General features: G+C 40.7%; 1 protein-coding gene and 1 long non-coding RNA gene across 2 annotated transcripts in view; both read left to right on the top strand.

The window, feature by feature from the left end:
* The first annotated feature begins 2,062 nt into the window (after positions 1–2,062).
* Positions 2,063–25,826, top strand: part of LOC132867646 (carcinoembryonic antigen-related cell adhesion molecule 1-like) — a 104,916-nt gene continuing 81,152 nt past the window's right edge. Inside the window, exons 1-3 of the mRNA XM_060900619.1 lie at positions 2,063–2,105; positions 5,707–6,087; positions 6,341–6,599. Of these exons, the coding sequence (XP_060756602.1) occupies positions 2,063–2,105; positions 5,707–6,087; positions 6,341–6,599 (683 nt within the window). The remainder of the gene's footprint in view (positions 2,106–5,706; positions 6,088–6,340; positions 6,600–25,826) is intronic.
* LOC132868029 (uncharacterized) lies at positions 6,723–15,803 on the top strand. Its single transcript, XR_009650793.1, has 5 exons — positions 6,723–6,813; positions 7,084–7,138; positions 8,299–8,402; positions 8,684–8,794; positions 15,596–15,803. It is a non-coding gene; the product is annotated as an uncharacterized LOC132868029 (long non-coding RNA).

The following is a 25,826-nucleotide window of genomic DNA, read 5'->3' as shown; positions in this document are numbered from 1 at the left end:
CACTTTAAAAGATGAGAGAGGCCTGTAATTTTCATCATAGGTACACTTCAACTATGAGAGACAGAATGGGGGGAAAGAATCCAGGAAATCACATTGTAGGATTTTTAATGAATTAATTGGTAAATTCCTCGGTAAAATAAGTATTTGGTCACCTACAAACAAGCAAGATTTCTGGCTCTCACAGACCTGTAACTTCTTTAAGAGGCTCCTCTGTCCTCCACTCGTTACCTGTATTAATGGCACCTGTTTGAACTCGTTATCAGTATGAAAGACACCTGTCCACAACCTCAAACAGTCACACTCCAAACTCCACTATGGCCAAGACCAAAGAGCTGTCAAAGGACACCAGAAACAAAATTGTAGACCTGCACCAGGCTGGGAAGACTGAATCTGCAATAGGTAAGCAGCTTGGTGTGAAGAAATCAACTGTGGGAGCAATTATTAGAAAATGGAAGACATACAAGACCACTGATAATCTCCCTCGATCTGGGGCTCCACGCAAGATCTCACCCCGTGGGGTCAAAATGATCACAAGAACGGTGAGCAAAAATCCCAGAACCACACGGGGGGACCTAGTGAATGACCTGCAGAGAGCTGGGACCAAAGTAACAAAGGCTACCATCAGTAACACACTACGCCGCCAGGGACTCAAATCTTGCAGTGCCAGACGTGTCCCCCTGCTTAAGCCAGTACATGTCCAGGCCCGTCTGAAGTTTGCTAGAGAGCACTTGGATGATCCAGAAGAGGACTGGGAGAATGTCATATGGTCAGATGAAACCAAAATAGAACTTTTTAGTAAAAACTCAACTTATCGTGTTTGGAGGAGAAAGAATGCTGAGTTGCATCCAAAGAACACCATACCTACTGTGAAGCATGGGGGTGGAAACATCATGCTATGGGTCTGTTTTTCTGCAAAGGGACCAGGATGACTGATCCGTGTAAAGGAAAGAATGAATGGGGCCATGTATCGTGAGATTTTGAGTGAAAATCTCCTTCCATCAGCAAGGGCATTGAAGATGAAACGTGGCTGGGTCTTTCAGCATGACAATGATCCCAAACACACCACCCGGGCAACGAAGGAGTGGCTTCATAAGAAGCATTTCAAGGTCCTGGAGTGGCCTAGCCAGTCTCCAGATCTCAACCCCATAGAAAATCTTTGGCGGGAGTTGAAAGTCCGTGTTGCCCAGCGACAGCCCCAAAACATCACTGCTCTAGAGGAGATCTGCATGGAGGAATGGGCCAAAATACCAGCAACAGTGTGTGAAAACCTTGTGAAGACTTACAGAAAACGTTTGACCTCTGTCATGGCCAACAAAGGGTATCTAACAAAGTATTGAGATGAACTTTTGGTATTGACCAAATACTCATTTTCCACCATAATTTTCAAATAAATTCTTTAAAAATCTGACAATGTGATTTTCTGGATTTTTTTTTCTCATTTTGTCTCTCATAGTTGAAGTGTACCTATGATGAAAATTACAGGCCTCTCTCATCTTTTTAAGTGGGAGAACTTGCACAATTGGTGACTGACTAAATACTTTTTTGCCCCACTGTATGTCTGTGTGTTTTATGGCTGTAATTTAATGTTTTCTGTTGGTTAATGTTGGTATGTCTGTGACACCAAAGACAGATTTCCACATCTGGTGGAACAATAAAGATTTATTCTATTCTATTCTATTCACACTGTTTGTGGTTGCTGTGTAAAACTGAATGTGTTTATTTAATGCTGCTATTATTCTAACATTATTATAATAATTCTGAAATAGTAGAAAATTTGAAGTGTGAAGAAAAACTGCAGGTTTACTCAACCTGAATGTGAACATGGTGTAAATGTATTATTGGTCAGAGTTTAGACTCGTGAATTTGCAAATGTGTTTGGGGACAAAATGCTGCATGAGGCCTCAGTCCTTCTTCCTCTAATCGTTTGACACTCTTGTGGTTTTGTAGCCAAACTGTCTTTTTTTTTTTTTCCAGAAGCAGCTTCTAGTTCTCACATCTTGAGCTCATCTCACTATAAACACAGAGCCAACAGTGAGTGTGTGAAGTTGTTCCTGAAGAAGAGATGAAGATGCTGCTCTTGGCTCTGACTCTGCTCACGCTGTCTGGTAGGAAACATCATCTCACTCTTCGACAGAATTATTGTTCAGAGTTGTAATTGTTTGCTGATTGATGTTGCAGTGTGTACGCTCAGTTATTGGATTATACACTTCCACAAACACATTATACTGGATCATATTAGTCAACATTAGATTCTGATCTGATCTGATTATTAACATCATTGTAATTGCTCAGGTCCAGAGAGAGAGAGAGAGAGAGAGAGAGAGAATACAAAGACAAAAGTGTTAAAGCTTTATGCTGTAATTTTGCTTCTTTATGAATTTTTTTTTATGGACTTAAGTCATGTAGTAAATTAAAACACAGTCCAGACAGAGACATAACACTGAGTGTCTTTAGCCGCTGGAACATGTATAAATGTGGAAAGAAATATGAAATGTGATCAAAGGACTGTAAGGATATAAAATGATAAATACTGTTCGTAAATAAATATACTGTATACAGATACATACAGTACACCTGTACAGTTTATTTATTCAATATCTCCTGGTTTACTTATTTATATATACACATCCATAAATGGATAAATGTATAGCGGTATAAATAGATACAGATATACAGCAGGGGCGGAGCCAGCTGGTTGGATGGGGTGGGTCTTATTTCCATTCTGTGACCTGTTTTAGTGTGTGTGCACGCGACCACAGATAGTCTGATGGAACCGAACTCACACATGCGCTTCAGAAGTAGATTACCAGAGAGCTTCATCATTATAGCAGCACAATCTCGCTAAAGTATCCTGGGTTTTGTTCTATACATGGCCTGTACAGTTCTTTACACTTGATATGAACTCGTACTAGAGACAGAGTGCAACCTGTTAACAGAAGAAACCACATCTCCCGTTCTCTTCAGCACAAAATGCACATCTTTACTGAGTCTTTGTTCCATTCTTTAAAAATAAATGAAAACACTTGAGGTGGATAAGTGCATCGATAGTCAGTGAGTTAACGCGTAAACTGTAGCGAGGATCAGCAGCTTCTCATGATTAATACCACAAACTAGCTGCTCTGTGTAGCCTGTGTAGTCTGTGTTAGCAAGCAGTATCAAGCTAACAGACATCTACAGGAAGAAACTGCTCAGTTTAGAAATAAAATGTGGCTCTGGATTTTATAGACAGTCTGATGAAGTGGAAGTCCTTTATCTTGTTGAAGATGCACTCAGCAATACAGCGACTTTGACGTGGTGGTGGTGGGGGGGACATACTTGAGTACTGCACAGTGCACATACAAAATGTTGGTAACCGCCTACAGAAGAAGAACATTCAGAACAGATTGGAAGACAACTTCCAATCCGCCCCTTGTCCTGTCTGGTCACAAAGTCCAATCAGCTGTACAGTATCGTCAGACCCAGCATTCAGGATTATTAACAAGATTATCTCACTCCAGGGCCGTGGCATCTGAAAGAGCTTTAGAATTTTTTTTTGTATTCTTTCTTTTTCAAGAAGACTTGCAGACAATATATTGAGTGAAATCCAACCTAATAATCAGTTCTTCACTTTGCTTTTAAAGGTCTAGAAGTTTAATTTAATGGAGATGAAAAAATTTCACCTGAAATCCAGTTGTTGTGATTGTTCAAGCTCGAGCACCACAGGGGCAGGATTATTATTATTATTAATAATAATAATAATAATAATAATAATAAAGTATTTGGGCCTAATCACTGCAGGTGCAGGAGCTCTCCGCCAGAAGGTGTGGGTCCTGGAGGTGCTTGTGGACAGTGGCTTCGTTTGGCCCGATCACTTGGGTTTATAGCTCAAACAAATCAGGACTTGACTTGCAGCATCTGAAGACGGACAGGGGAGACACGGGGCAAGCGGTAAACACCAACAGAAGAAGAACATTCGGAACAGATTGGAAGATGACTTAAAAAAATCAACAATCCACTATTGTTGGATGTTTCAGGATGAAAACAGATGTTAAGTCATCGAGCGTGGGTGTGTATATCGACTGTATCAACAGTGTAACCTGTTGAATTATGTCGATGTCCAGAAACCGCTCCGTGTAGCCTGGTTCTGTTGAGTTTACAGCATAGGGTCTGTGTGATTAGTGAGCCAGGCGAACTCTAAAGTTCCAGTGGTTTAATGAATATCTACAGTGGAGGTCTATTTGCCCGAACTAAGTTTATTAAACAGATCAACAACACTGTGTTCATGTAGACACCAATAGTTGCCCTGATGTCATTTAATCCTATGTTTTAATGCTACATGTAGCCTACGCAGAAGCAGCCAGCCGACCGTCCCAGAGCCAGCCTTTGGCATATTAGTCACATAGAGGGATAAAATAGTTTTATTGTTTTGCCACACAATATTAATATCAACATCAATCTGTGTTTTCCAGGAACCAGAAATGTGCTGCTGCAGTCAACTAAGATTACATGTGATGGAAAACAAGGTGTGTGTGTGTGTGTGTGTGTGTGTGTGTGTGTGTGTGTGTGTTCACTGTAGTTAACAATATAACTGTATCAGATCAGCAATTAGAATGTTTTACTCCCCTTAGAGAAATTGAATTACTTTCATTAATCTCCGCATCAAAATCCTCAACTTGTGCTTCTAAAAATAATTAATTATTCTCTTACGATTGGCTATGTACCCAAATCCTTTAAACTAGCAGTTATCAAACCCCTGATTAAAAAACCTGACCTTGATCCCTGTCAGCTGTTCAATTATCGGCCGATATCAAACCTCCCCTTTATCTCCAAGATCCTAGAAAAAGCTGTGGCACAGCAGTTATGCTCATATTTACATAGGAATAACATCCATGAAATGTATCAGTCAGGATTTAGACCTCATCACAGCGCAGAGACAGCACTGGTTAAAGTAGTAAACGACCTACTGTTGGCGTCTGATCAGGGCTGTGTCTCGCTGCTTGTGTTGCTTGACCTTAGTGCAGCATTTGATACCATTGATCATTCCATTCATCTGGATAGACTAGAAAATGTTGTGGGAGTTAAGGGAACGGCCCTCTCCTGGCTCAGCTTTTATTTAACTGATCACTATCAGTATGTTGATGTACAGCGCCCTCCACAATTATTGGCACTGAAAGCAATGCAAAAAAAGAGAAAAATCCAACCTTTAATTCAAGTGCATTTATTCAGTGGGAAAAAAAATCCCACATTAAGAAATAATTCTTTTACATGAAATCATGTATGCCACAATTATTGGCACCCCGATGTTAATACTTTGTCCAAACCCTTTGGCCAACAAGACAGCACTTACTCTTCTCCGATAACATTTCACAAGATGGGAGAATACAGAGAGAGGGATCTTCGACCATTCCTCTTTGCACAATCTCTCTAAATCTTCCAGAGTCCTGGATCCTCTCCTATGCACTCTCCTCTTCAGCTCACCCCACAGGTTTTCAATTGGGTTGGGGTCTGGGGACTGAGATGGCCATGGGAGGAGCTTGATTTTGTGTCTGGTGAACCATTTTTGTGCAGATTTGGCCACATGTTTAAGATCATTATCTTGCTGAAAGACCCAGGTGTATTGTGTTCAGTGCAGTAATGAGAAATATCTGATGAACACACAACATACAAAACAATCCATCAGCAAAACTTTATGAATGTCTTTTATTCTCCATTTATCTCTCTACACAGTTATTCAGACTGACAACAGGGATCTGGGTGTGAAATATCCTGATAATCCGATCTGTGCTGTGAGAGGATTCAGTGTCTCCATTCCCTGCAGTTATTATTATTATTATAATCAAACATCAAAGCCCAATATTCAGGTGACACAAAAGCTTTGGTGCTCACTGAACTCAAACACAGATTTCTGTATAGACCCTCCGTATGTTTATGACAGCTCATCAAACACCAACTCAGACTTTGAGTACGCTGGAGACGACAAATCAAACTGCACTTTATTAATCCACAATCTACAGTTCAGTTATTCTGGAGAGTACAGATTCAGATTTATCACTAATGAGAACAAGGTGAGATTCACAGGTTGTCCTGGAGTGACTCTACAAGTTGCAGGTAAATTTTAATGATTAAAATAAAAATCCAAATGATTCATAATCTGTATAATTGACTTTCCTCACCTATAGGAATACATTAAATCATTTTGTGGAAATCTTTTTCTTTTGAACAGTGAAAGTAAATTTAACTCCAGCTTTAATTTTTATCAAGAAATCTCATGTAGCTGATGTTTATTATTCAGTAAAACATTTTTATCAGTGAGAGAAATCCTGATTCACTGACGTGGAGTCTTTCCTGCTCTCTGGAAAAGATTTAAAGGTGTCACTAATCAGGCTCAGTGGAAACGGGACCCTTAAACAAGGAGACTCGTTAAATCTGACGTGTGATGTGAACTGCACACACAGTTCCTCACAGTTCATGTGGTCTAAGAACAACGAGCTCTTACCTGAATCAGGACCCGTTCTTCACTTTCCTGCTCTGAACATGACGGATTCTGGGAATTACACCTGCACTTGGAAAACCAACGAGGCCTCAGGATCTGAAACGATCAGCCTTCACGTCGAGGGTGGGTCCATCTGCTCACAACATTCCTGAACGTCTCGAATGATTCCTGAAGGAAATGAAGTGACTTGTGTTCAGTTTAATATTCAATAAATGTTAAATACTGTTGTTTTTAACAGGTGAAAATCCTGATCAGTGGTTAATCTGGATCATTGTCTCGGTGTCAGTTGGAGTGATTTTCATCGTCTCAGTCATCGTAGGAGCTGTGATTTACATCAGGAGGTAAAAATCTACATATTTCCATCCAGTACAATCTACACATAGCTAAAAATCATACACACATCCTGTATTGGACTTTAATCGAATCTCAGTATTTAGTCTCACGTGTAGATTTTTCGCTGCTAACACGTGTTGATAATCTGTTCTATGATTTACTGCAGTATTTAACACACACAGTATTGTTCCTTACTCTTTGTAAATGAGATGTGTGAGATCACAGTGTGTATTCTAGAGCATGTCCATGTGCACTGAGTGTTTTCCTGATTCTATTAGGAGGAAATGTAAAGCTCCAGAAGAAAACGGGCAGGAAAGTGGAGAGAAAACACAGGTATGACCTTTTCAAAGAAATGTGCTTTTAAGTGAGCTGTTAAAAAGCGTAGTACAGACGTCAAGTGTTCAAACTTTATACTTACAAACTGTTGTATTTTGGAGTAACTTATGACAATTATAATTGAAATACACTTCAGTTTATTCAGTTATTTTTAAAATATACCTTAAATTAATTTAGCTGTGCTTTGAGTGCTTTTTGTCAAACAATTTAAGTCATACCCAGTTAGATGTACGAAGATAATGTGGAGACGCAATTGTTGCTACACTTGTGTAATTGTACTAAAAGTTATTATTTAGCATTATTTTAAATAATACAATTTAATTTGATAAGACAATTAAATATACTTTAGTTCCCGTGTGAAGAAACAGGTTTATTTCAGTGAACTTCCTCACAGCACACTGAAGAATAATTTATAAGGGATTACTATAAAATATACAATTTTGGAAAAATAAAGAAAAGAAAATATGAAAATACACATTTAATACTCTTTACATAACTTCAGTCTCCTTTATTTTCTGAAGAGATGATCTTAATAGGAAATGAGGAACTCAGTACAGCACAGTTTAGGGTTCTCCGTGTTCTAGCTCACACTGTGTATTTATTGTGACGTTTTTATGGCATTATTTTTCTTCAAGGATTTCACGTCTGCTGTATTATAAGACTCTTTTGTCATGTGGTTCCATTTGATTTGATTGAATTTCATTCCACAGTTAATAACAGACAGTTGAAGCCCTGGGCAGATGGGATAACCTGGCCTGGTTTTATACGTAAACTCTGAACTCGTTCAAGTCTTTAGTTTGGTTTTGTTGGGTGACGATGAACAAGTTCTCAAAAACTGAGAAGTGGGTCTCATGGGGAAAAAAGTGTGAAAACATCTGATGTAGACCGTGAAGCATGTCCATAGATCATGAAGCAGCAGACGAACTCAACATGATCCTCAACATGAGTTTCAGATGATCTTTATCTGACGTTTAACACCACGTCTAAAATGGGATCCGCTGATGTTACCTGAACTGGAGCTGAAATTCTGACAGGACTGGGGACGAGTCGATCATCTACTGAACATCAACAGACTTAAACTGGAGAAATAAAGTGCTGGTGATTTTCTCACACTGCTGCACATGAGAACTGATGATGGATGCATTGTGATTTTACAGACAAAGGCACAGTTAAACCAAGTTTCTCAAGATCCTGATGAAGAAACGTTGAAGAAGGAGGAAGTAACTTACGCGTCTGTCCAAATCAAACCAACAACCAAAGGGTAAAAAAAACAACACAGCATTCAGTGGATATAAAAATACAGTTTAATGTATCATGGGAAACTGATCTTTAATTGAGAGGGCGGGGCCATATGATGATATAAATCAATATTTGTGTTGCAGTTTGTGTACAAACCTGTAGATCGTGTTACATATTGTGTCTCAGAAATGTCTTTGAGAATGGCAATACGATATTTTTGTCATTTCACCCAGCTCTAACTGAGTAATATAGAATTGTAAAGACATACATTATGTTTGTTCTCTCTGTCTCTCTCTCTCTAAGGTCTCAGGTCACAGCACAGCTAAACCAAGTTCCTCAGTCTGATGAAGTGTTAGATGAAGGAGGAGTGACTTATGCATCTGTGGGCATCAAACCCAAAGGATCACCCAAACAGTAAGCATGAAAATCAAAAATTTCCACTAATTAATTGGTTCAGAAGTACCATGTGATGTAAACAGAGGCAGATTAAATCGACACTACAGGAGAATTGTAAAAACAGTGTGTGTTATGTGTTCATCCACTAATTAGCAAATAAATATGAAATAAAACACACTGTGTTGGGCTTTTATAGCAAATTGATCAATAATGGCATGTTTTATTCCTCTTATTTTCCAATTATGACAATTTTTTCTTTATTAAAGAACATGTTGTAGTTTTAATTCGTTTATAATTACAACCCCAGTTCCAAAAAAGTTGGGACACTGTGTAAACTATAAATAAAAACAGAACATGAAGATTTGCAAATCATGGAAACCGGATATTTCATTGAAAATGGTACAAAGAAAACATATCAAATAGTGAAACTGAGAAATGTTGGTTTGTTTTTTTTGAAAAATATACACACATTTTGAATTTGATGTCAGCAGCATGTTTCAAAAAAGTTGGGACAGGGGCGTGTTTACCACTGTCTTGCATCACCTCTACTTTTAACAACACTGTAAACATCTGGGATCTGAAGAAACCAATTGCTGTTTTGAAAGAGAAATTTTGTCCCATTCTCACCTGATTATACAATTTCAGTTGCTCAACAGTTCGGGGTCTCCTTTGTTGTATGTTGCACTTCATATTGCACCAAATGTTTTAAATGGGAGACAGGTCTGGACTGCAGCAGACCAGTTTAGCACCTGGACTCTTTTACTACAGAGCCATGCAGTTTTCATATGTGCAGAAAGCGGTTTGGCATTGTCTTGCTGAAAGAAGGAAGGCATTCCCTGAAAAAGATTTTGTCTGGATGGCAGTATATTGCTCTGAAACATGTTTCTGTCACTCAGCATCAATGATGCCTTACCAGATGTGCAAGCTACCCATGTCATGTGCATTAATGCCCCCCATACCATCACAGATGCTGCTTTTGAACTGTGCACCGACAACAAGCTGGATGGTCCCTCTCCTCTTAAGCCTGGAGGATGTGGTGTCCATGATTTCTAAAAAGAATTTCTACTTTTGACTCGTCAGACCTCTGGACAGTTTTCCACTTCTCCTCAGTCCATCATAAAAGAGCTCGGGCCTAGAGAAGGTGGTGGTGTTTCTGGATATTGTTTATATCTGGTTTTAACTTGCATTTGTGGATGCAGTAATGAAGTGTTTTCACAGACGATGGTTTTCTGAAGTGTTCCTGAGCCCATACAGTGATTTCCACTACAGACACGCGTCTGCTTTTAATGCAGTGTCTCCTAAGGGCCTGAAGATCACAGGCATCCAATGTCAGTTTTCAGCCTTGTCTCTTGCATACAGAGATTTCAAGTCAAGTCAAGTCAGGTTTATTTCATCCATAAACATGGAAATTACAGTGCACATACCCATCCCATGCTCATAAAAACATTAGCATAAATATACACATCTCCTTTAAGAAACCATAAGGCCATAATAAATAAATAAATAAATAAATTTAATACACTATGGAAAAGTACGCTTAAAGTGCTTGTTGTGCTGTCTAATAGCCTGAGGAATGAAAGAGAGAGCATACCGATTTGTCCTTGTCACAGGGGGCTTTAACCTACCACTGCGCTCCATAACCCTCCCTGTCAAGTTCTCATGTAGAGGATGAGTAGGGTCCCCAATTATTTTCTTCCTCATACTTGCTAGGCGGTCCTCATATATTTTATCAACAGTATTTGACTCTCCCATCATTTTTCCAACCCTCCTAGTCACTCTGTCAATCCTGGCCTTTTCAGTTGCCCCAGCATTCCCACCCCATCCCACCACACAGTAACTCCACACGCTACATATTACTGCCATAAAAAACATCCTCACAACAGCTAAATTTACCTTGAAAGACTGCAGCTTTCTCAGGCAATATATGCGTGGGCTTAGTTTTTCCATCACTAAACTTAGATGGTCAGACCATGTAAGCTTGTCATTAAAAACTACGCCTAAATACCTGTATGAGTTCACTCTTTCCACTACTGACCCTTTAATTTCTACTGCTTCAGTTGTCATGCTGTTTCTCCTATAATCAATAACCAACTCTTTGGTTTTCTTAACATTGAGTTCTAGGTAATGAGTGTCACAGTATTTAACAAAAGCTTTAATCTCATTTTGGTAGTGACTATAATCATCATTTTCAATCAATCCAATGAGGGCAGTATCATCAGCAAATTTTACAACTTGACAATTTGCGTTCAGTGGACGATAATCTGCAGTATAAACGGTGAACAAAAAAGGCGATAAAACTGTACCTTGAGGTGAGCCTGTGTTTGTCATAATCTTTTCTGACTTTACTTTTGAGTTTAATTTAACAAATTGAGACCTATTCTCTAAGAAATTAAGAATAAAATAAATAAATACACTCGAAACTTCCATCATCATCAGCTTGTTTACTAGAATGTGCGGTTGTATCATATTAAAAGCTGAGCTAAAATCATAATACAGAATTCTCGCACACCGCCCCCTTCTGTCCAGGTGAGCATAAACACTATCCAGTTTAAAAACAATAGCATCTTCTGCCCCTCTCCCTTGCTGGTAAGCGAATTGGCAAGGGTCAAGAAACCTCTCCACCTGGGGCCTCAGATTTTTCAACACTATTTTCTCACATACCTTCATAGCTATTGAGGTTAAAGCCACTGGTCTTAAATCATTCATACACTCAATAGTTTTCTTCTTGGGTACTGGTATTATGCATGATTGTTTCCATACATCAGGTAACACATTTTGAGAAAAACAATAGTTAAAAATACTGGAAAAAATACTTGCTAATTGGAAGGCACAACCTTTTAACACCTTTGGAGACAGTCCATCTGGGCCTGCTGCTTTAGTGGCTTTCAGTTGCACAAGCATCCCATACACCTCCTGTTTGTTTGTTTGCAAGGCGTAGTTATCCTCTTTCCTCCCAATAGTTTCTCTTAGTCTCAATCTTTCCTCAGAAAAATCTATTTTGTCAAATCTGTTATAGAAATTATTTAGGTCATTGGCGTATTTCATTGTGCCAGTTAGCTGAGTTTTGTCTGTCTTCCCTTTCCCTACATATCCACTCATTAACCGCATTCCTTCCCAGACCTTCTTCATGTCATTCTCTTTAAAATAATTTTCTATTTCACATTTGTATCTGTATTTTTCCTTGTTGATTTCCCTTCTGAGTTCTTTCTGAATCCCTTTCAATGTAACTTTGTCACCTTTAGCAAAAGCCTTCCGTTTTTCATTAATTAACCTTTTAATTTCAGAATTTATCCAAGGTTTAGAGTTGGCATACACCTTAACCCTCTTTTCCTCTGTAACCACATCATTGCAAAAATTTATATAATCACAAACTGACTCAGTAAGTTCGTTAATGTCCATGGCACTATTTTCAAAGACAGACCAGTCTGTTGTGTCAAACGCATCTTGTAATCTTTCAATCGCCTCCGGAGTAGTCTTTTTCACCGTTATCGTCCTCTTCTTATGTCTCTGAACCAGCGGGACATATTTAGGACACAACAGGACAAGATTATGGTCCGCCTTGCCCAAACTAGGCAGACTTCTGGATCTGTATGCGTCCTTGACCTTTGAATAACAGTGGTCCAATATGGTTTGTCCCCGTGTGTTGCACTTGACGTGTTGGTAGTAATATGACCCACTTATTTTCACAGCGCAGTGGTTAAAATCCCCAGACATTACCACAAACGCATCCGGCGACGCAGACTCAACCCTGTGCACAGCCGCTTGTATCTCCTCGACCGCCTCCTTAGCCAGAGTCCGATGTGGCACATAAATCGCCATTACCACGACATGGGAAAATTCACGAGGAATATAATAAGGGCGAACACTAACAGTCAATATTTCAGAATTTGGGGTACACGTATGAGACTTAATGGACACATTATTTGGGTGACAGTACTGTTCGTTTACATACACTATAAGACCGCCCCCAACTTGTTTCCCCGAGTCCACGGTTCTATCTCCTCGAAAAGTTTTAAAACCATCCACCGCAACCAGTTCGTCATTTTGCATACTGCTGAGCCAAGTTTCTGTAAAGACCATCAAACTTATTGATCTGAATTCATGGAGGAACTGAGCATTGACTCTCAACTCGTCCATTTTATTTCCAATCGACTGCACGTTGCCCATTATAATAGATGGAATATACGGCCGACATCTCCGTGATTTCAGTCTCTTTAAAACTCCGCCCGATTTACCTCTCCTGCGTCTTATCTCTTTTGGAATCTTTTGGAAATCTTCTGCCCAGGTAGCCGGTGATCCCATCCCCCATTGTTGTTTCAGGCCAGCTCCAATCTCTTTCAGTTCATCAAAAGAGTAACAAACTCTCAGGGCATAACACCCATGATTTTCCAGAGTCTGTAAGATGTACATGCACAACAGCAGCAACCAGCACTCTATGACATCCATTTCAAAATCTAAAAATAGTTAAAATTACGATTTTAAGAGCATAACCAAAAAGACAGGAACGGCGTGGTCTGCCACACGAGCAGCGACCGGAAGTCAGACCGGAAGCATAAGGATTCTCCAGATTCTCTGAATCTTTTAATGATATTATGGACCATAGATGATGTGATCCCCAAATTCTTTGCAGTTTTACATTGAGGAACATTATTCTTAAATTGTTGCAATGTTTGCCCATGCAGTCTTTCACAGAGCAGTGAACCCCTCCCCATCTATACTTCTGAGAGACTCCGCCTCTCTGGGATGTTCTTTTTATACCCAATGATCTTACTGACCTGTTGCCAATTAACCTAATTAGTTTTTTTTAGCATTAAACAACTTTTCAGTCTTTTGTTGCCCCGTCCCAACTTTTCTGAAATGTGTTGCTGACATCAAATTCAAAATGAGCATATAAAGAAATAAAATTTCTCACTTTCATCATTTGATATGTTGTCTTTGTACTATTTTCAATGAAATATAGGGTTTCAATGATTTGCAAATCTCCACATTCTGTTTTAATTTGTTTTACACAGTGTCCCAACTTTTTTGGAATTGGGGTTGTACTATTAATGCTCTTGATCATTTGTGAAACAAGTCAGTTCCTGTTCACACTTGTTATCGCAGCTACAGTGGATATGAAAAGTGTACATACCCCATTAAAATGATCGGTTTTTCTGATGTAAAAAAATAAAACCATGATAAATAATTTCAAAACTTTCCCCACCTTTAATGTGACCTATAAACTGTTCAATTCAATTGAAAAACAAACAAATCTGTTAGGGGGAAAACATTAAAAAAACCAGACAATAAGCTGGTTGCATAAGTGTGCACACCCTTAAACTAATACTTTGTTGAAGCACCTTTTGATTTAATTACAGCATTCAGTCTTTTTGGGTCGGAGTCTATCAGCCTGCCACATCTGGACTTGGCAATATTTGCCGACTCTTCCTTGTCAAAGTGCTCCAAATCTGTCAGATTGTGAGGGCATGTCTTGTGCACAGCCCTCTTCAGGTCTCCCCACAGACTTTCAATTGGATTTAGGTCTGGGCTGTGGCTGGACCATTCGAAAACTTTAATTTTTGTCTCTTGAAGCCATTCTTTTGTTGATTTCGATGTATGCTTGGGGTCATTGTCATGCTGAAATATGAAATTCATCTTCAGCTTTCTATCAGACACCTGAAGGTTTTGGGCCAAAATTGAGTGGTATTTAGAACTGGTCATAATTCCCTCCACCTTGACTAAAGCCCCTGTTCCAGCTGAAGAAAAACAACCCCAAAACATGATCCTGCCACCACCATGCTTCACGGTGGTGTTCTTTTGGTGATGTGCAGTGTTGTTTTTGCACCAAATGTACCTTTTGGAATTGTGGTCAAAAAGTTCAACAGACAGTAACACATTTTCCCACATGCTTTTAGGAGAGTTGATGCATTTTTCTGAAAAATTTAGTCGGGCCTGGATATTTTTCTTTGTAAGAAAAGGCTTCCAGCTTGCGACCCTACCCCATCGTCCAGACATGGAGAATACACGAGATTGTTGTCACATGTAGTACACAACCAGTACTTGCCAGAAATTCCTGCAGCTTCTTCAGTGTTGCTGTCGGCCTCTTGGCAGCCTCCCTGACCAGTTTTCATCTTGTCTTTTCATCAATTTTGGAGGGACGTCCAATTCTCGGTGATGTCACTGTTGTCCCATATTTTCTCCACTTCTTGATGACTGTCTTCACTGTGCTCCATGGTATATCTAATGCCGTGGAAGATTTTTTTGTACTCTTCTCCTGACTGATACCTTTCAACAATAAGATCCCTTTGATACGTTGTAAGCTCTCTGTGAACCCTGGCTTTTGCTGGAGGATGCAACTGAGTAAATGTCAGGAAAATCTTACTAGGAAAGCTGAACTTTTATTTGGGGTTAATCGGAGTCATTTTAATTGATGGCAGGTGTGAACCCAAAAAGACTGAATGCTGTAATTAAATCAAAAGGTGCTTCAACAAAGTATTAGTTTTAGGGTGTGCACACTTATGCAACCAGCTTATTGTACTTTTTTTATGTTTTTTCCCCAAACAGATTTGTTTGTTTTTCAATTGAATTGTACACGTTATAGGTCACATTAAAGGTAGAGAAAGTTTTGAAATTATTTATCATGGTCTCATTTTTTTACATCAGAAAAAATGTGTCATTTTAACGGGGTGTGTATACTTTTTATAGCCACTGTATGAATCACATCAGCCTCTCTTATATATTTAAATGTAAATGTGTCAGTGAGAAACCACACAGTGTCGAGTAAAAGCAGTCTAACATGCCGAATCTGTAGCTGATAAACAGGACTGTGTGTAATTTCAGGCGAGTCCACACTGAGCAGCAGGAGGACGATTCTGTGATCTACAGCGCTGTGAAAAAGGCCTGATGATGTTTCCACACCTCATTCACCCACAGCGCAGATGAGTTTTATTTACTTATCATCATAAGACCTGGGATTTTTCCCCCCAAGCATGAAACTCATTATGATTTAAGACGTGCTAATATCATAAGAAGTGTCAGTGTATTTACTGTAAACATGCAGTTTGGAAGAAAATTGAAATGAATTTGTTTTCTACACATTCTTGTGATTTTCTTTTTGTTTGTTTGTTTTTGAGTAAACAGGCTCCATTTTCTTCTTCGGATGCTTTCAGGCAGATTTAGTTTCATGTGTGTGTGTTAGTCATGTGACCAACTAATGCTCAAGTACAACTTGTGTGACCACGCCCACTTACAACAAGCACTTACTGTATAAAGGACAAGGCGATCCTTTTACAGAAAAGTAAATGTATAAGATGTGTGTAACCGGCTACTTTTAGTGCAACAACCATGGATACATCATGAGGACACGCCCATCTGTGTGATTCATACAGAGAGCCCTTACCCTGTGTGATTTTGTTCACAATCACTACAGACGTCCTCCGACAACATTACTGAAGTCCTGAAAACTAATCCCGTCTGAATTCGGCTTTAGAACCAAAACTGTCACATTCTGATGTTGATGGTTACCATTTAACACATGGAGTTTTTAATGATATAAAATCCCGGCACTGCCAAGCTGCCACTTGAACAAGTTCTTTAAACTTCATCTACTCGGCTCAACTGTAACTCGCTTTGGATAAAAGTGTTTGCGAAAGAAGGAAATTTATTGGTTGTTTTTTTTCCCCCTTGCAGTAAGATATTTTTAGCATCATAAATATTTAGATGAGCCTTTTTCTGTCCAAGGCAACATATATGCTGTGTAAAGTTTTTGTGCATGCTGCAGGTCATTAGTTTTCTTCCTATTTTTAAGCTGTTATTGATCTTTAGATTTTCTAACTTTATTAATTAAGACAGTAGCAGTGATGATAATGATCATTCCCCCTGCTATGTTCATGTATTTACCTGTTATGGTTTGAATAAATGTAGATAAAGTGATTTGTTTGTTCGGTCTCACAACAGATCCTCTAGTTTTATTTTTTGAATGTAAATGTATCAAGTTTGACTGTAATAGCAGAGTGTATGTTCATGTTAGGCAGCTGAAAATATGATTTGACACCCACCCAAAAAAAATGCTACAAAAGGTTTCTTATCAGTATATTTTGCAGTATCAGGTGTGCTTAGTAACATACCAAAAGTCTACCACAGTCTGACCACTGGAAAGGTGTAATTTTCAAGATGGCATCCAAGATGGCCACCAAATCCTTAAAACGCCCTTTACTCCTTCATTAGTAAGGTGGCATATAATGACTGTCTTAGGATACTCCTGAAAAAACCAAGGAGCACTAGAGCCAGTGACCTTTTCTGTAAACTGGGACTAACCACGTTTATGGCACTGTTGAGGAACCTCACCTTTAAGTTTCTGAGCAGGCTGGACCGCTCTACAAATGAGAATTGTTCTGATGACAGATCCAGGACGTAGCGCTGTTAAGATCTGGGAACATTGAGCCTTTTTTTTAGCTTTTTTGTTCTTCCTTTTTTAAATATTTATGTAATGTTTTTGTTGTATGTAATGTCTGCATTGTGGGCCTTGAGTCTTTGTGTGTCTATATATATATATATATATATATATATATATATATATATATATATATATATAAAAGGGAGAGAGAGATAGATCATCCTATTATCCAGGGGCGGCACGGTGGTGTAGTGGTTAGCGCTGTTGCCTCACAGCAAGAAGGTCCGGGTTCGAGCCCCGTGGCCGGCGAGGGCCTTTCTGTGTGGAGTTTGCATGTTCTCCCCGTGTCCGCGTGGGTTTCCTCCGGGTGCTCCGGTTTCCCCCACAGTCCAAAGACATGCAGGTTAGGTTAACTGGTGACTCTAAATTGACCGTAGGTGTGAATGTGAGTGTGAATGGCTGTCTGCGTCTATGTGTCGGCCCTGTGATGACCTGGCGACTTGTCCAGGGTGTACCCCGCCTTTCACCCGTAGTCAGCTGGGATAGGCTCCAGCTTGCCTGTGACCCTGTAGAACAGGATAAAGCGGCTAGAGATAATGAGATATATTATCCATCCTCAACAAGTAATTTTGGTGCCAAACCCCATGTTTTGGGGATCTAGGAATCCAATTAGCATATTTAAATTATGATGAAGTGATTTATAATTGTGAACTCCAAGATGGCAGACCAATATGGCCGCTTTGAACATCGCTCAGGCAGTCTGCAGCATTTTCTGATAGTTTACCCACAGCTTACTGGTATTTGACCTTGTGCTAAGTTCTGCCTTCTTTGTGTCAATCATTTTTGATTTGGATCAACATATACGATGCTACAGCACTCTCCAAAGTCATTTCTTTTGCCACCAAGGATGAGGACCTTGCTCCTGCCTGGTCCACCAATGACTTGAACTGTGGGTTTTCCTCCAGCAGATCCGACACCACTAGGTGATTGAGACATCTGTCCACCAGCAGATGTCCACGGAAAGCCCTTTGCACTGATTTTCCAGTCATCATATGCTGGATGGCATTTTCATCATGGACAACTGCCATAATGTTCCTGAGTCCTGTGCCTTCCATCAGTGGGCCTAATGCACCAAGTAGGTTCATGAATGTGTGAAAACAATTACGTCATTATAATTTAAATATGCTAATTGGATTCCTAGATCCACAAAACATTGGGGTTTGGCACCAAAATTACTTGTTTAGGATGACTAATGAAGGAGTAAAGGGCATTTTAAGGATTTGGTGGCCATCATGGATGCCATCTTGAAAATTATACTTTTCCAGTGGTCAGACTGTGGGATACTTTTGGTATGTTATTAAGCACACCTGATACTATAAAAAAACATTGAAAAACCTTTAGCACTTTTTTTTTTTAGGGTAGGGTGGGGTTTTTTTTTTTTTTTTTTTCATAAATGCAGCCGTCTATGTCTTCAGAGACCGGAAATGTCTTGAGGTCTGCTGCAAAGAACAATATCGCCATCTATTGGTGGAAACCTGAACCTCTGAACAGTGTATAGTTTTCATTTTCTCTTCATTTACTGATCTGTTGGAATAAAGTATCTGGTTCATCAGGCTACTGTGGATGTGAATTCATTAATGTGTTTTAACCTTCATCCTTCTGAAAAATAAAAATTCATGTGCTTTAGAACTTAAGGAACACAATTTTATTGTTTGAGAACTTGAATGTGAAACAAGTTGGAGACCCTAAAATAAAACCCCAATAGGATTGAAATTGTTCAGAAAGTTCAACCATGGGGGAAGCCATAGCTTAAAGGTTAGGGAAGCCACTTTAGGAACAAAAAGTCACTGGTTCAATTCCCTGGATCTGCAGAAATGGCTGTAGTGCCCTTGAGCAAGGCAACAAACCCCCAACTGCTCCCCAGGCTGCTCTGGGTATGTTGTAAGTCACTCTGGATAAGAGCATCTGCTAAATGCCTGTAATGTAATACTGGAGGGAGTTGAGGACAAGAATATTTCTGAGAAATTTCAGTCTAGTTTCAGAAATAAACACAGTACAGAAATGGCACTCCTCGGGATTACAAATGACATTTTAATGAATGAAGATGGTGGGAATATGTCTGTTAATTCTCCTTGACTTAAGTGCTGCATTTGAGATGATCGGTCATGCCACAATGAGCAGTAGATTAAAATAGTGGGTGGGAATATCAGGAACAGCACTGGCCTTGTTTAACTCATACTTATCTAACAGGACTTTTGCTGTTGGTAAGGAGGTTTCCTCCTCCTCCGCATTTACACATGGGGTACTTCAAGGCACAAGTTCAGGTCCGATTTTATTTTCCCTATGCATGTTATCTCTCGGACATGTCATCCGGGGATACAACATTAACTTCCACTGTTACACTGATGATTTACACCTCTAACTGTCTCTGGATCCCAATAATGTGGTGAACGCATCAATTCTTTATCTTGTATTAATGATGTGAGAAATTGGATGTCCAATAACTTTCTTCAGCTTAACATTGACAAAATAGAGTTAAGTAATTAAGTGTTCAGTAATTTTAGTCTTTGGCCCACAACAGAATACTGCTCATGTGAAGCAGGTCTTGGGTTCATTGGCAAATAATATTGAACCAGTATCTTGGAATTGAAGGGAACCTCCTATTAATAAACTGGTACCACTGGGCTTTTATCAACTGAAAGATATTGAAGGTCCACAATGGAAATAAGTGTTTTCACTTTCTTGTGACATCCATGTATTTTTACTGTATTTACAATTATTTGTATTTACACTGATTTGATTTATTTAGTAAATTCAATCAGATCATCTTTGTCCTTTGAAGACACAGAACAAGTCACACATGCTTTTATTCTATCTCCCCTGGACTACTGTAAAGTTTTATTTACGATACTGAACAGCTCTTCTGTTGCTCGTCTCCAGTTGGTACAGAACGCTGCAGTCAGACGACTTGCACGATCAAGGGTTGGTGAGAATATTACCCCAGTCTTGCCTTGACTTCACTGACTACCCGTTAAATTCAGGATTTATTAAAATTTTTATTGATTACTTTTAAAGCTTTATAGGGTTTGGCTGCAGAATATCCATCTGAATTATTAGCACCCTATCAAACAGCAAGACCTGTACGATCATCTGACTGAGGCTTTCCTGCTGCTCCAAAGTCCAGATCAAAGACAGAAGATGATAAAGTTTTCTATCATTTTTAAATCTCATTTAAAAATGCATTTTTATTGATCAATGTTTGTAGATGTTGTTATTTTCTTTATATCTTCACAAATCAAGTGTAGCGTAGTTCTGGCAGGCCACGAAGCCAAGCTCAGCCCTCAATCCAAGCTACATCAGTTGACTGCAGCTAGTCTCAAGCCAACCCACCTCAGCTGTCAGCTCAGTTGATTCCCTTCTGTGCATTCTATTGGCAAATCTCTCATAGAGCACCTTATTTAAGCTGCTTTAACCTGCCTACCTTTACTGCTTCCTCTGCAAGCCATTTTGCAAGAGAGCACCATTTCCATTCGCCAGAGCTCTCATTTGGCAAGTAGGAGTCTTCTGCTCCCAGGATTAACAAATGGCCTGCGCCCAGGCTCCTGGAAATCGTGTTAATAAATAGCATCGCAGCTCCAGTCGGAGCTTCCCTCGAGGAACTGTTTGCATTGTTGCAGTTTGCTGATGCATGGCCAAAAGAATTGTCATCCTTGTCAGCTGACACTTCTTCCACTGCTCTAATGGAACCAACTCAATCATGTAGTTCATCTTCTGTGGGGTTAAACGCTGGTCAAGAAGCAAATCCTTTTTTGTGTGACAATGAGGCAGCAGCTATAAACATTAATAACAAGGGCGCTCCTCAGTTCCATTATTAATAGTCATGACGTGCCTCACATGGTCCTCTGTGTTGGATAACTGCATTGTTTGAACAGCCATATTTCATGTTTCAACAACCATGGTGATTCTTGTCCTGCTTTGAATTTCAGAATTTTGCCAACTGTGCCTGGAGGCAGCGCCATCCAGCCTGACCTGCAACATTCATTCAAACTGCTAGATTAAACAATAAATGTTGTTGCATAGCTGCTCAGTGTCAGAGTGCAGGCACTTTCAGATGTATGTGCAGAAGAAGGCGTGAAGCAAACTGTAAACAAAGCCAAAGCGAGGGACAGGAATCGTGGTCAGTAACAAGCGAGGGTCGGGCGATCGGCGAACAACATGGTAGAGAGAAGACAAAAGGTAAAAACGTGAAAGAGTAAGCAAAGAGTCAGAAATTGAGAAGCAGTCAGAATAAACAAGGCTTGGTATGAAGTGAATGGAGCAGGACAATACTTCACACTGAAGTGGCATGTGTGAGAAGCTTAAATGGGGAGAGCGGCGATTAGGGAAATGAGTGTCAGCTGAATTCAGTAATCAGGAGACAGAGGGCGCTGTGAAACTTCGGGATTGTAGTTCAAGGTGTCCGTGTCTTTAGTCAAAGTGTTCTCAGCCCATTTACTTACAGAACCCCCCCCCCCCCCCCCCCCATTCTTCCTGGGATGCCCCCTCCCTCTGGGCGCTGGCTTGTTGGGATGTAGAGTGTGGAATTCTTGCTTGATGAGTGGGTCTAGAATGTCCTTGGCGGTGACCCAGCTCTGTTCTTCAGGACTGTACCCCTCTCAATCAACCAGGTATTCAATTTGTCCCCCTCTTCATCTTGAGTTGAGGATCTTGTTTTACCTGGTAGACAGGTTCACCCTCTATGTCAAGAACTGAGCGCTCCTATACTGGTGCATTCTCAGCAAGGGGCCCTGGGACAGCAGGTTTCAGACTGGAGACATGAAATGTGGGTGCTAACCTGCTGTGAAGGGGGAGTACCTGCTGTGAAGGGGGAGTTCCAGACAGTATGAGACCTCGTTTATGTGATGAATGATCTTGAATGGTCTGATGTATCATGGTTGGAGCTTTTTACAAGTGTTGGGTTCCTTGTTGCCACCCGTACTCTGTTACCTGGAGAAAAGTCTGGATTGTTTGCCCGACATTTATCAGCATACTCCTTATACCAGGCATTGACGGTTTTTAGACATTGGTGGACCTCTTCCCATATTGTCTGGCTGTGTGAAAACCAATCTTCTACTGCTTGTACGTGGCTGGGCACATCGTCCCAGGGGAACAAAGGTGGTTGGTAGCCGGGTATGCACTGAAATGGTGTCAACTGAGTTGTGGAGTGTTTCAAGGAAATCTGTGCATACTTGGCCCACAGGAGGAATCGTGCCCAGTCCCCCTGGTTACGCATGCAAAAAATCCTTAAGAAGCAGCCAATTTCTTGATTCACTCTTTCTACTTGGCCATTTGACTGGGGATGATACCTGGACATGAGACTTCACTGACACCCCCAGTCTTTCTATGAAGCATGTCCAAAAGTGTGAGATGAACTGAGGGCCCCAATCGCTGATAATGTCCTCAGGGAGGCCATAATATCTGAAGACATGCTGGAATAGTAGTTGTGCTGTTTCATATGTTGTGGGGATGCCAGGTAACGGGATGAGTTTAGGGGCTTTGGTGAAGTGGTCGATGGTTACCATAATGGTGGTATTGCCTTGAGAGGGGGGAGGTCAGTGATGAAATCGATGGCTATGTGGGACCAGGCAGGGGACAGAGCTTGCCTGCTGGCGGGGTTCTTGGAACTTTAGCTTGGGCACAAACAGACCATGAAGAGATGAAGTGGTTGATATCTGTGATCATGCTCTACCACCAATACTTGTTTCTCAACAACTGATGGGTGCATTGGCTGTTGGGGTGTCCAGTGGCGGGAGATGCATGAGCCCAAGTGATGAGTCTGCCTCTGAGGTGACTTGGTACATACAGTAGTCCCGGTGGAAGATTGTGGAGTTGAGTCTGAGATTGTGAGTCACTCACTTATTTCCTTATTGAGGTCCCAGGTGATAGACTGTACAAAGCATTGCTGTGGAATAATTGTGTGTGTGACTGACTCCTGATGAGGCTGGGCAAAGACTCAAGATAGTGCATCGGTTTTGGTGTTCTTACAGCCTGGACGGAATGATATGGTGAAGTCAAAATGTGTAAAGAAAAGAGCCCACCTGGCCTAACAAGGGTTTAATCTCTTAGCTTTCCTGAGGTACTCCAGGTTCTTTTGATCCGTGAGGATGATAAATGGATGAGTTGCTCCCAGTGTTGCCACTCTTCAAGGGCTAATTTTATGGCAAGCAGCTCTCTGTTCCCCACATCATAATTTCTCTCTGCAGGCAAGAGTTTTTTGGAAAAGGCTATAGGATGAGTTTTCAATTTCTCCCCAAAACATTGTGACAAAATGGCACCTACTCTGGTATCAGATGCATCTACCTCAAGGATGAATGCCTTTGAAGGATCAAGGTGCTGAAACACTGAAGCGGAGGTGAAAGCTTGCTTCAGACAACTGAAGGCTTCTTCTGCCGTGGGGTTCCACTGGAGTCACTTGGATCCCTTCTTGAGCAGGGCAGTTAAGGGAGCAGCAATTGTGCTGAAACCCCTAATGAAACAGCAATAGAAGTTTATGAAACCCATGAAACATTGGAGGTCCTTGATGGACTTGGGAGTGGGCTGCTGAGACCTTGGAAGAGTCCATGCTAACCCCCTCAGCACTAATGACATAGCCTAAGGAGGAGATACATTTCTGATGGAACTCACATTTTTCTGCTTTGACATAGAGGTGGTTCTTGAGCGAGCAATTGAGAACCGGTCTCCATGACCCTCATGGGTTGTTTCATCTCGGGAGTAGATGGGGATATCGTCAATGTACGCTATGGTGTGTTTGCCTAGCATGTCCTGTAGAACATCATTAATCAGGCACTGGAACACACTGGGCACTGAAGAAAGGCCATACGGTATTACCCGGTATTCAAAATGGCCAGCAGTAGTGCTGAAGGTGGTTTTCCACTCATCGCCCCTTTTGATTCTTATGAGATTATAGGCTCTGCGTAAGTCGAGCTTAGAAAATATTTTAGCTGACCCGAGTTGCTCCAAGGCTGCCGGGACCAGAAGGAAGTGGATATGGATACTTTACAGAAACCTGATTAAGTCCTCTATAGTCAATGCATGGCTGGAGACCACCACCCCATTTTTCCACAAAGAAGAAACCCGCCGAAGCTGGAGATCTGGAAGGATGAATGTAACCTTGCTTGAGGGCCTCCTGAATATATTCTTCCATAGCTGCGTGCTCCTTCTGGGAGAGTGGGTAGATATGGCCTCGAGGTGGTGCCATATGTGGCAGCAAGTTGATCACGCAGTCGTAGGGATGATGAGGTGGTAACCCACAGGCTTTTCCCTTGCTGAATACTTCCTTGAGGTCCAGATAACATTCTGGGACGTTGTCAAGGGAATCCGGTTGTGGACTTTCTACTGAGGTAGATGAAACGCTGACTTGGGGTTGAGCGATGCAACCCTGGAAGCAGGTGGGTGACCACTGGAGTATTTCTTGACTTTATTAGGAGATCAAAGGGTTGTGAAGCTGCAGCCAAGGGTAACCAAGAATGATACTGTGGTTCTCAATAGAGGTGACGTAGAGGGAGATGAACTCTGAATGCAACTCTCCCACATGGATGTGAAGGGGGGTGGTGCACCTAGTGACGAGACCCTCTCATATGGGTCCTCCGTCAATAGCTCGCATGCTGAGTGCACTTTGGAGAGGGGTTGTTGGCAGGTTGAACTGCTGGTTAACTGAGTCACTGACAAAGTTTCCCTCTGCCCCTGTATCGATAAAAGCAGAAAGGATATGTGTGGAGTTTGCCAACTTTAACAGTACAGGAACCTTAAATGATTTTAGAATTGAAAGTTTGTGTTGGACTCATTATGTGCTGGACCTGCTGTGGGAGCTGCATGAGATGGATGGATGTGACACTGCCTGAGCTGGTGCTCGGCACTCCCACAGTAAAAGCATAAGTCCTCCTGTTTCCTCTGGAGACATTCGGAACATGTCAGCCAGGTACAGTGATGCTTGAAAGTTTGTGAACCCTTTAGAATTTTCTAGATTTCTGCATAAATATGACCTAAAACATCATCAGATTTTTTACACAAGTCCTAAAAGTAGATAAAGAGAACCCAGTTAAACAAATGAGACAAAAATATTATACTTGGTCATTTATTTATTGAGGAAAATGTTCCCATATTACATATCTGTGAGTGGCAAAAGTATGTGAACCTTTGCTTTCAGTATCTGGTGTGACTCCCTTGTGCAGCAATAACTGCAATTAAACATTTCCGGTCACTGTTATCAGTCCTGCACACTAGCCTGGGCCCGCCTATCCTAAGTGTGACACAACACGGGGGCCTGGTGCGAACTTATGCTCGCAGAGCTTTGAAGTTGCGTTAGCCAGACTACCTGCACACCAGCTTGGAGGAATTTTAGCCCATTCCTCTGTACAGAACAGCTTCAACTCTGGGATCTTGGTGGGTTTCCTCACATGAACTGCTCGCTTCAGGTCCTTCCACAACATTTCCATTGGATTAAGGTCATGACATTGACTTAGCCATTCCAAAACATTAACTTTATTCTTCTTTAACCATTCTTTGGTAGAACGACTTGTGTGCTTAGGGTTGTTGTCTTGCTTCATTACCCACCTTCTCTTGAGAGTCAGTTCATGGACAGATGTCCTGACATATTTTCCTTTTAGAATTTACTTGTATAATTCAGAATTCATTGTT

The sequence above is a fragment of the Neoarius graeffei genome, chromosome 19, assembly GCF_027579695.1.
Source record: "Neoarius graeffei isolate fNeoGra1 chromosome 19, fNeoGra1.pri, whole genome shotgun sequence".
NCBI classification, from domain to species: domain Eukaryota; kingdom Metazoa; phylum Chordata; class Actinopteri; order Siluriformes; family Ariidae; genus Neoarius; species Neoarius graeffei.
This window is presented reverse-complemented; position numbering and strand designations above follow the sequence as displayed.